Source organism: Oryzias latipes, chromosome 7, assembly GCF_053564925.1.
Source record: "Oryzias latipes strain Hd-rR chromosome 7, Olatipes_Hd-rR_3.1".
Lineage (NCBI taxonomy): Eukaryota > Metazoa > Chordata > Actinopteri > Beloniformes > Adrianichthyidae > Oryzias > Oryzias latipes.
Genome location: NC_136243.1, coordinates 10,318,023 through 10,329,745, shown reverse-complemented (window position 1 = coordinate 10,329,745; position 11,723 = coordinate 10,318,023). Strand labels below are relative to the sequence as shown.

Genomic DNA, 11,723 nt, shown 5'->3' with positions numbered 1-11,723 from the left:
TCAGTTCAAAAAATGTAAAATGCACAAAACGTAAACATATCTGTTATGTGCAAAAACAATACATACATAATCTGAACATGTTGGTTCTGTGCACACAGTGATTAAGTAACAGTGTAAGGGACGCCTGAGAAAAAAAAAAAAAATTTTCACAATATAGATGTAGGAAAAGTATTGAAGTTAAGAAAAAACAAATAAACAAATGTACATGTGCATATATATACACAGGTATGTGCCAGAGTGTAATCAGGACATCCAGGAGTTTAAGAGGGTTAGTCCTTTCCCAAAAATAGCTGTTTAAAAAGCTGTTTATTTTAGTTTGAAAGCAGAAGTAGACACAAAGTCAAAATTAAAGTCAAACCAAAATAAAAATCTGATATGCATGCATGTAACCATAAAATCAGACTCTAGGAGTCTGTCAATCAAACGTTTGGAATGAGTAAGCAGTTTATTTCTCAATAGAGGTCAATGGGATTTTGGCTTCTTGGTATCAGCAGGTATTTCCTGTTTGGATTGTGTGGGGGAAGGGTCACTCAGTCCACTTTTTATATACAGTCAAAAGTAGAGATAGGTAGAAGTAAGTTTCACTCATCTACTGTCTGGAGAAGTCTGCAGCTTAAAAGCCAAACCTCAGATGTGGAAACAAGCAGGAAAACACAGGAACTGGTCTGTTCCAGGTGCCCAGGACTGATCGTCAAAAACAGCAAATGTTTGTCTGTAGTGGAAGGCAGTTATGGTCAAAGAATAATGAATGCCTGTAGGAAACAGGGAAGCATGGTGTAAATCTCTAGAATGTTTGGGGCTGCATTTCTGCAAATGAAATTGGAGATTTGATCATGTTAATGGTTTTCTCAAAGCCAAGAAGTGTTGGCAGATACTTATCTAGCATTCCAAAACCATCAGGGAGTTGCATGATTGACTCTAAATGTATTTAGCAGATGGACAACAACTCTAAATATATGGCCACAGTCATTAAAACCATCTTCTGAGTAAAGAGGAACAGGATTACTGGAAGTGAAGACATGGCCCTCCCAGAGCCCTGATCTAAACATCATGGTTAGTCTAAGATGACATGAAGAGATGAGATCTGTACTTACCAGACCTGTTCTGTCAAAAACTGACTCCAGGTGGATCTACAGTAGAATAATGATGTTTTGAAGGCAAAAGTTAGTCACAAAAATATTGATTTGACTTAAATGTCCCTACTTTTTGCTGTTTGATGAAAAACTCCGTTTTTTAATGCATTCTTTGTTCCCAGTATGTATTCTTCTGCCTAAAACTTCAAACTAATACCCTAAAACTTTGCACAGTATGCATATTTATCGCCCCAGTACCCAAAACTTGGTAGGCATGCCACATGCAGAGGACCAAAATAGTGAAGTCATTGGGAAAAACATGCTACTCATTGATCTATATGAGGTATAAAAGGAGCTTGAAAAAAGAAGTGGTGGATGGGGAAAACAGTAGATTTATCGTTGTCCCCATTTGGAAAAGCCTGCACTGAAGTTTTTTACTGAAAAAAATCTAATTGAATTAAACTTAAATAAGTTTTCAACTATCATACACAAGATAAAAAGAAGAACTTCAGTCTCATGTCAGAGGAAATGGTTTGGAAGACTGATCCAGATTTTAGCTGCTTTGCTGTGCTCATCCTGAGTATGGGCACCAGTGGTTGTCCATGAACTTTGCAGGTTTGAATTGAACAGAACCAAAGAGCAAACAAAAAACAGATCATTTTAAACCTAAGATTTGAAAGTGAAAGTATTTCAGGACTATTCCACAATCCTGGAAAAAGGGAGATGTGAATTTTTTAGGGTTTCCACCATCAGATAAGCAAGTGTCTGCATGTAAGGCGTCACATGACAACAACTTTCCTGACAGTTAAAACTAAAATAATAAGTAACATTACTGAAATGAACCCTGAGGACACTGCCACGTTAGACAGAAGTCCAGCTTTAAGTCCTGAGGAAACAGAATCTCACTGGAAGATGACAGATTGATGCCTAAATATAACCAACAGAAGTCATTACAGTTTTGATTTACAGCTTCACAATTTAATTAATTACCAATCAAAAACACTGAAAAACTACAGATTTGAGGCTTTTTCCTCACTGCATGACCAAACTGCAGCTTTTTCATAAATTCTCACATTTTGCTCTTTTTGATAACTTTAAATTACATGAAGCAGGCAGTTTTTGAGCAAATCAAAGAGGATTAACTGTCTGATGAGTCAGCTGAAATAAGGACAATCCTTTGAAATAGATTTTGGTTGACATCAAATGTGTTCCAGGCAGGTCTCAGGAGGAAACTCAAAGGTCTTGTAGATAATAGCAGTTCAGCCTAACCACAAACCCTGGTGTCTGTGTTTATCTAAAAACACAACCAGTCTCCTTTATCAAATACTCTGAGGAGGCAAAGATCCCTATTGATATGTAGACGTAGGGTTACTCACTCAAGATGCAGAAAACAATTTATTTTCTGTAGCTCTGATTTACTCTAAACCTCCACTCTGATCATCTTTAAGGGTTCCCAGTGGTTTTTAATAACAATTATAGCATTTTAAGACCACAAAAAAAGTGTCGTTTTTTAGGACATAGTTTATGGAGCAGCAGTATTTCATCAAATAAACCAAGCTCAGCCACTTCTGTTCCATTTACATTAATTTTCGAAGGGTATGTATTTACTTTAAATTTAAAAATACAAAGCAAGTTCAAAGTTCAAAGCAAGTAAAGATTTCTCTGTGATGCAGAAAGATTTTCATGAAAGAAGTCCCCAGTCTTTGGCCGCTCTGGGTCGATGACGCCTTAGTACAGCTGTCCCCAAATCCAGGCCGTGAGGGCCGGTGTCCTGCTAGCTGGTTTTCCAGAAACCCTGCCTTATTTGCTGCTGATTACCTGGATCAGGTGTGTTTAGCCAATAAGGATCTTCAACGGCAGGTTGGTTGGAAAACGTGTAGGACACTGGCCCTCAAGGCCTGGATTTGGGGACCCCTGCCTTAGGATAAACTCAGACCATAGATGAATTCTAAATCCCCGAGCCTAGATGCTGATGGTGATTAAAGACTAAACCATGGCAAACCATTGGTCCTGTTGGAGAACAAGGTGGAGGACGACTGGCGAACTGTCAAGAAGGCAGAGAGAGAGAGAGAGACAACCATTCATGACTTTTAAGGGAAAAATATGGTTGTGATTGGATGAGAAAAAAATGATAATATGGCTATTAGTTTTAAATAAAAAGCCTAATTGATGATGTGTAGAGTGACTTCACAATGCACCGTTCCTGTAATGATCTTCCCCATTGAAATTGTCCAAAAACTTCTTTGCCTGAAACCAAATAAAACAATAAATAAAATACAAACTCTACCCGGCTTTTTGTTGTTTTTCTTCTGCAGCCTGGTTTGGTGATGTTTTTCTCTTAGTACAGAGGTAAAAAAAAAATAAAAGGCCACAAAAATTGATGTTAGTCAGGACTGAAGATCAGAAAAGGGAAAACTGTAAGACATGAAGACACCCGCTGGAGTGCAGATGATGCAGCATGAGGGAACCAGAAAAGAAGGTATTTAATGAAAAAGTTTACTTTGAAATTTTTATCAGTTTCAATCAATACTTATAACAACCTACTATGATGAGAAGAAGCTACATCACATATGTTTGTGCATCTCCTTTTCTCTTAGGTTGCTAAGACCTTCATGTGCTCGTCACGTTCTCTGACTTTGCTCAGGGATCTGAATCTTGACAAAGTTACCCTTGTGCTATCCTAAGCACTTTAACATTGGTAGTTGGGTCATCTAGACCCACTAGACAGTGCTCTGAACCTTTTTTCTTCAATGATGTGTGATCTTCACTGGTGTCCATGGAATACATGAAATCTTTCCACCTTTATCCACCTTTGTCATGGTAGGGAGAACACATTAATGTAAGGATGGGGTCATCTAAGATAGCACAAGGGTTAAGGGGAGTTTCAAAATTCCACAGGGGGGGGGGGTTCAACAGACACAGACCCATGCAGAAAAGCAGTGAGGGACATTAGATTATCCATCACTTGGGGTTGGAGCAGCAGCTATCCAAAACCTCTTTTGATCATCTCTCCCATTTGGAGTCTTCCGGTTTTTAACTTGAAGCCACTGAAGGTTCTAAAGCATGAGGTGAGAATCTTTAAATATGAATTTCTGTAAAATATTGTTTCTTCTTCCACTTTTAAAAAGGTTCAGCGCACTGTCTAGTGGGTCTAGATGACCCCACTCCCAATGTTAAAGAGCCTAGGATAGCACAAGGGTTACATTAGCAGTTGTGTTTACAACAAGCAACACCCATGCAAAATCTTCAAAACCACAGTACTTGACAGAAAGACCACATTGAAGAGCACATTTTCTCAGAAACATAGCAACTGTAGACTTTCTGAGAGGATGTTTGCAGAGGGACTTTAGGTTGGTTAGCAGGTAATCAGCTCTGTTAAAGATTGCAGGATACATGAGACATTGGTCAAAGGGCAAAGGATCGCCTGCAGCCAGATGTGGAAAGGCTCAGCACAGAAACATGTATAGATTTGTAGATAACATGTTTTGCACTATCACAGATTATTGCCATGGTTGCAAACTTCCTGGCTTTAAATGTCATTTTTTCCCCATGGCTGCTTCTTTCTGGTCATGGTCACTAAGGTTTACAGTGAGTCCAGCAGCCCCATTTAAACATGCTTATTTTATTTTTTATTTTTTTTGTGCAAAACCCATTTTATGTGCAAAAAATGTTTCTGCAGGGTGCAAACCCTGTAATCCTTTGTGCATAAAAATGCAAACATTTATTTAAAAGCGCAGAGCTTGTAAAAAAAGACAATAAATATAATTAATTATAATAACATCATTGCTAAATTTTGAAGGCAATTTTTCTTCCACTTGCTGAAGAAGTTGCTGTTGCTTGAAGTTTCATTAGACTCTGAACTGATATGTTTTTGAACTGAACATGCAGTCAGAGCGATTTTGTTTAAAAAATTACCGTAACTTAACTTCTTAACTCTTTGCCTGCAGCAAGTTGGACTTGTACCAGCCTGCTCTTTGGAGCTGCTGCTCAATCAGAGTTTAACCTGAATCAGGAAACATGACCACTTCATTCCTTTTTTTACATTTGCATAGTGTCCACAGCTTAGTTAAAAAAAAAATTAAAGTACTATTGCAAGTTGATGAAACAAATAGTAGTAAAGGGCATAAAAGTTCATCTAATCATTTCTGGTGCAGCAGTCTGTTAGAGAGCTGAGGTCTACAGGAAGTATTCAAATTGAAATTGAATTTTGTTGAATAGTTCTGGAAAGACAGAGCATTTGACACTGATAAAGCAGAGCAGTGGTGAGTCCAAGCTGGAGCCTGTTTTGGATCATGCAGGTTCTTATTGTAGAGTCTTGCTAATGGTTTGATGGTTTTCTGTGAGTGACCAAACAGGCCAAAAAACATGAGATAGTAAACAAGAGAATTGCATCAAGATACGTTTTAGAAAAAGAGTCAAAAATGGTCTCTTTTAGGGCAAACATACAATTTTTGGTTAAACTTTCTAGTTAGATTTCGCACATGAGTGTAGGTGAGATGTGAGTCAAGAAAGACCCCCAAATACTTATGTATGGAGACAACTGAAAGTTTATAAGTACAGAAGGTGATGTGATGAGATGAAGATAACTGTCTCTGAGATTAATAAAAGTAAATTCATTCTGTGTCCTTAACGTTAAAGTGTTAAGTGGTGAGCTAGCAACCAGTCATGTAGATTCTGCAGATCTGTGTTAAGCTTGTCAACGTTTAAGTCAACGTTGGACCAAGACAAGAAAATAACATCATCATCAGCATACAGAAGAGAAATGTGAAAGTTAAGAACTTGGGGTAGATCTTTGATTTACAGAATAAAGAGTAGATGGCCTAAGTACTGCCCTGTGGAACATCCATGGAGCACTTTAGTGGCTGTGAAGTTGTTGAGCCAGTTTTGTATAGATAAAGGGATGAAGGACACTCATTTTGAAGACGAAATACAGTAGAAGTACAGATTTTTGAGAGAAGACAGATGGTTTGAAAGAGGAGTCAGAGAAGCAATGTAAATATTAATAACGTGATTCCACTCTGTCGCAGAAAAGAACTGTGTTTTTACACCTTGTCACCTAAATGAATAAGAAAATGACTGTCATTTTTTGTTTTAGTGCCCCATCTATCATGATCTTAGAAGTGAATTGTTTTCTGTTTTTTTTCTGTTAGACATGTCAGATGAAGACAGATTGAAACATTTGTTTAGGTCCAATGTGTTTAACCCTTGTGCTATCTTAGATGACCAGTTGCTGTGACTCAACTTCAGTACTTCACCTGGATAATTGAGAACCTTCACAGTGTAATAATTGTGTATTATATCTCATTTGCAGAAATGGCTTCATTTCCAGCCTTGATGTTCTTCCTATTATTTACAACATTCCTGAATTCCGGATGTGAGAGTGGGAAAGTGCTTGTGTACCCAATGGATGGAAGCCATTGGACTAACATGATCAAAATACTGGAAGTGTTGCACTCAAAGGGCCATCATATCACAGTTTTTCGCTCATCAAACAGCTGGTACATTTCTAAATCCTCCCCTTATTACACCTCCATCACCATCCCTCAGGAAAAGCCCCAAAACGTAGAGAGCCAAACCTTCATGACCACTTTCTTGAGGAATACTTTAGAGGGCCGTCAATACCAAGGCACGCTATGGGGACTTTTTGAGTTTTACAGAAATTTCAGTAAATTGCTGAAAGAAAACCAGCAGCTTGTGGCAAATCTGGCTGCAAGCATAATGGAGAACAAGACTTTGGTAAAGGAACTGAACCAAACCAAGTATGATGTTTTTCTAACGGACCCCGTGTTTCCAGCTGGAGTGCTCTTGGCGCATCATCTAAAGCTTCCACTGGTGTTAAATGTACGCTGGCTTTCAGATGGGGATGCTCATTATCCTATAACACCTTCCCCACTGTCATACATCCCAGCTTTGTTCTCTCACAACACTGACAAAATGAGCTTTTTTCAAAGAGTCAAAAATGTATTCTGTAAAGGCATGTTGGTCTATCTTTATTATTATATCTCTAACCCCCCATACCAGGCACTGTGTGATCGTTACTTTGAACATAATGTTAACGTCATGTCTTTGATGCAAGGAGCGGATCTTTGGTTAATGCGAACTGACTTTACATTTGACTTCCCTCGCCCCACTATGCCAAATATTATCTACATTGGAGGCTTCCAGTGTAAGCCTGCCAACCCCCTTCCAGCAGATCTAGAGGACTTTATGCAAAGCTCTGGGGAGCATGGGGTGATCCTCATGACTCTCGGGACCTTGCTCAGTGACCTCGGCCCTAAGGTGTCAGAAATCTTTGCTGCAGCTTTTGCAAACTTGCCACAGAAGGTCTTATGGAGGCACATTGGAGAAATACCAGCCACCCTCGGGAGTAACACCATGCTGGTCAAATGGCTGCCTCAGAATGATATCCTTGGCCATCCTAAAACCAGGCTCTTTGTCACACACGGGGGCACCAATGGCCTTTATGAGGCGATTTTTCACAGAGTGCCAATCTTGGGTATTCCCCTAATCTTTGACCAGCATGATAACTTGGTGCGCATGGAGGCCCATGGCGTGGCCAAAATCATTGACATAACAGCAATGGATGTCCAGTCTCTGACAAACTCCCTAAAGAATCTTCTGGACCCAACAGAACCCTACAAGCAGAACATGATGAAACTGTCCCGGATTTATCGCGATCAACCAATAAAACCCATGGACAAGGCTGTTTTCTGGATAGAGTTTGTCATGAGGCACAAGGGTGCTGGCCACCTTCACACAGAGTCATATAAACTGCCGTGGTATGCCTACCAATGTTTAGATGTGATGGCAGTCTTTGGAGCAGTTGGATTGTTTATCTTCACATTTATCTGGAATTCCTGCAGATGTATGTTTAGATGCCTGACCATAATGAAAAAGTCCAAGGTAGAATAGATGATTAATAAACACGAAAAAATGTGTAAACTCTAAATACTTTGAATGCCCCTAAATATTACATGTGATGGCTAAATACATCTTTAATCAAAAGATGAATCAAGTATAAAAATAAGTTAGATTTGGTCCTTTGTTTATTATAATTAGTGGGTAATCAATTGTATTACAGTATCACCCCAGTATTCACAGGGTTTAGGGACTAGAGGGAACTGCAAATCCGCAGAATCTGCAAAAACAGAGAGTTTCTACCCCACCCGCCCCCGCGGCTGAAGAATGTCCATCACCATCAAAAATCCATCAAAAAATCATCAAAAGCCTTTCTGTATCTTTTCTGCTGCTTTGTAAAAATGTATTAAAAAAACATTGGAAAATTGCTCATACATTACATAAAGAGTTTTTTGTTTATATTTAGAGCAATAGACTGTACTGTAGCATACTTTATAATGCACATTAGGAGTGTCATTTTCTCTCTCTGTTCCATAAAACCAGGAGGTCATGCCTCCTCCTTCATCCATTAAGACCAAGAGGTCCGGATTTGGCGTGTCCAGCAGAGACTGGCGTGTCAGTCCCCTCAGCAGCATGTTCTGAGCGTGGCTTCTTCAAGAGGTCGTTTGCATCCATCATTCAGTCATCCGGAATATAATTATTCACCGCAATTATCTTCCTTATCTCCCACATAACTCATGTGTAAAATGAATAAACTCCAGACTGGCATCTTAAAAATGAATAAATATAAAAAAAGCCAAATGAGCTAGTCTTTTGAATGGCTGTTTGAAAAATATTTGGCTCCCTCCAAAGAGCCCTAAATCCAATCTCTACTACTTCTTAATACCATAACACCAACTGTAGCAGCTGCTGTATCGCATAGGTCTGGATGAAGCAGAACTCAACTATGCTGACTAGCAGGACTAGCATCTACAACCTAGACCTTTCTAGCAATTTATTTGACTTATCATTTTTGGAACACACCACTTTTTTGCTGCTGCAGTGTGAGGACGTTGCGGTATCAGTAGCCGTTGCGATGACAACACGTCACATCACATTTCAAAGAGTCTGCTTCTTGTGAAAAACAGTTTAAACTAAAATTATAACAACATTAAAGTACTAGTAACCAAGTAAATTTTTTTTCTAAAGTGACTATAGTATGAGTGGGGTAATGCAGTTGGACATGCATTATCAGAAATTGATGGACTTCGCAGAACCAATGTCTGATGTGATCAGGCCCCCCAATAATTATGACAGTCATTAGGCTTTACCCCTCAGAAAATAGATAAAAGTTGTGGTGTTATTGCATTTATTAAAGTTAATTCTATAAAGAACTACAGAGTTCTTTGGGCTATGGTTTTGTTTTAGTTTGATACATGATATGTGTACTACAAAACAATAACAAACAAAACATTAAAAAAAAAAATTTATTTGCTAAAAAGCAAGCAAAAATGAAGAAAACATTTCACTTGTCTCATACTAAGCCTTTTTTTATGTAACAAAGCATTAATTAATAAATCCTTAAATTAGTACAACACATATTTGACACTTGAATCATATTTATAGTGATCTGCAGCAGAGATGCAACGATTCCCTTCCTCCTCAGTTCAGTAAAGGCTGCAACATTCGGTTCAGTTTTAAACTGAACATTGTGGCATCCCTAGTATTTCACAAAATTACTATCAGATTTACTTTTTTTAGAACAAATTCAACCAAGGTAAAACATTTTTGTCATGTTCACAAAAACAGATTCCTTCTTAAACATATGTCCAGCTTTGCATCACATATATGGGTGAAATGTTTGTATTTACAGGCATAATTCCAAATGGAGTCAAAACAAAGAAAAGGTTTTACGCAGAGAATGTGGTAGACATTTCAGGAGTTTCTGAGCACAAAAAAAATTCTAAATGTCTTCAATTTGTGACACAGCAACGCTGTTCCTGCTGCACACAGACATATAATGGAAAATCTTGCAAACTTGTTGTGGGAGCTGTCGGATGTGAGTGAGAATATGTTCACTCATCTGAAGATAAACCAGAGGATTGAGAGCACTGTTCAGACACACAAGCCCCCGACTGATCTGATGACCTGTAAAAACATGTTTATCCCACCAAACACAGATATTCTGTTTGCTCTGAATTCTAGAAAAGAGACTTAGGTTCCTAAAGACGTGATAAGGAATATAACAGACGGAGAAAAGAAGAATCAAAATGAAAAGAAATTTCACACACTTTTGTCTCAGTGTCTTCTCTATAGTGTTCCTGCGACAAAGAACAAAAGTCACATGTCCGTAGCAGCCCAGAGTGACGAGTAATGGGATACAAAATCCAGTGGTTGTCCACACAAGGCTGTATGTTAGGTAATCCTCAGTCTTTTCAAGGCTTGTAGAGTGAAAGCACTGTGCTTTGTCTTTGAATCGTTTTGGAAAAAAGATGTCTGGCATACTTTGAACACTCACCAAAAGCCAAACAAGGACTGAGATCAGCACAGAATGAGTCACAGTTAGTCTTCCCATCATTCTCAGAGGATGGACGATGGCCAGGTACCTGTACACACTAATACAGGTGAGGAACCCGATGCTGCAGTACAAGTTCACGTTGAAGCAGAATCTTGTCATCTTGCAGAAAACGTCCCCAAAAATCCATTTCCTTCCGCTGAAGTAGTACACCATCAAAAAAGGAACGGTGAACAGGTACAAGACGTTGGCAAGTCCGAGGTTGAGGACAAAAACATTTATGTTTCCCAGTTTCTGCCATTTCTGCAGCAACAACTTCAGCCCCCATGCATTACCCACAAAACCCATGATGAATGTGACGGTGTAAAGAGCAGGCAGCAGCTTGTTTTCAATGTTTCTTTTGTTGTAAGAACAATTGGTTAGGTTCATCTTCTCTGCTGGAAAGGAGCCAGTTGAACTTCTGTCGTCTGCGTCTGAGTTAGAGTGAAAGAAATGAAAGCAGAACCCAACATGAAAAACTTCCTGTTAAAACCACACCCAGAATTAAAAATATTTCATAAGAGCTGTTTGGTGGGTGTTTGCTTTTCATATTTTATATTCTAATATTCCTTATTTATTTCATTTAACTTTTACTGTAACAGGTCATTTCCAAATAATTTTTATAAAGTCATTATTTACTTTTTTAATCCCCTAGACCTAAACAAAGGGCACTTCCTTTAAAAGGACAACAAGAGCACTGCTGCAGATAAGAGAAACCTTCTAGTTTAGTGACATTCTTAAATGTTGGACTAAATGTCAAAAATGTACTTACAAATATCTATTTTATGAGGCCTTTCGTCTGGTATTTTTCTCTTGTTCTTAATTTATTTATATAATTTGTACCTCTAAGATAATAAAAAGTTTTTTTTCAATCAAATATCTTTTCTTATTTCTTATTTGTCTTTTTATGTATTAACCCCTTTTGCTATTTTAGATGACCCCACCCTTGCATTGACGTGTTTTCCCTACCATGAGAAAGGTGAATAAAGGTGGAAAGATTTCATGTAATCCATGGACACCAGTGAAGATCACAAATCATTGAAGAAAAAAGGTTCAGAGCACTGTTTAATGGGTCTAGATGACCCAACTCCCAATGTTAAAGTGCCTAGGATAGCACAAGGGTTAAGCAGTATTATGTTCTTTTTATTTTTATCTTGTAGACAAATTTTTTCCAAATACGACAACACTGACACGTGAAGACCATCCAAAGGTATGTCAAGACAGATTTAATAAATCCCCAAACTGTCATGGCTTGGGTA

General features: G+C 38.4%; 1 protein-coding gene and 1 pseudogene across 2 annotated transcripts; one reads left to right on the top strand and one right to left on the bottom strand.

Moving 5' to 3' along the window:
• The first annotated feature begins 4,033 nt into the window (after positions 1–4,033).
• Positions 4,034–8,376, top strand: LOC101165886 (UDP-glucuronosyltransferase 2A1 pseudogene; annotated as a pseudogene). The gene is made up of 2 exons (XR_909064.3): positions 4,034–4,141; positions 6,385–8,376. The product of XR_909064.3 is annotated as a UDP-glucuronosyltransferase 2A1 pseudogene (transcript).
• An 886-nt stretch (positions 8,377–9,262) lies between these two features.
• LOC101173467 (P2Y purinoceptor 1-like) lies at positions 9,263–11,342 on the bottom strand. The gene has a single exon (XM_004071035.5). The coding sequence runs from the start codon at positions 10,852–10,854 to the stop codon at positions 9,874–9,876; it is 981 nt and encodes a 326-aa protein (XP_004071083.1). The 5' UTR covers positions 10,855–11,342; the 3' UTR covers positions 9,263–9,873.
• Positions 11,343–11,723: the final 381 nt, after the last annotated feature.

Excerpts from the sequence above, each read along its gene's own strand:
- LOC101173467 (XM_004071035.5), bottom strand. The coding sequence starts at position 10,854 with ATGAACCTAACCAATTGTTCTTACAACAAAAGAAACATTGAAAACAAG.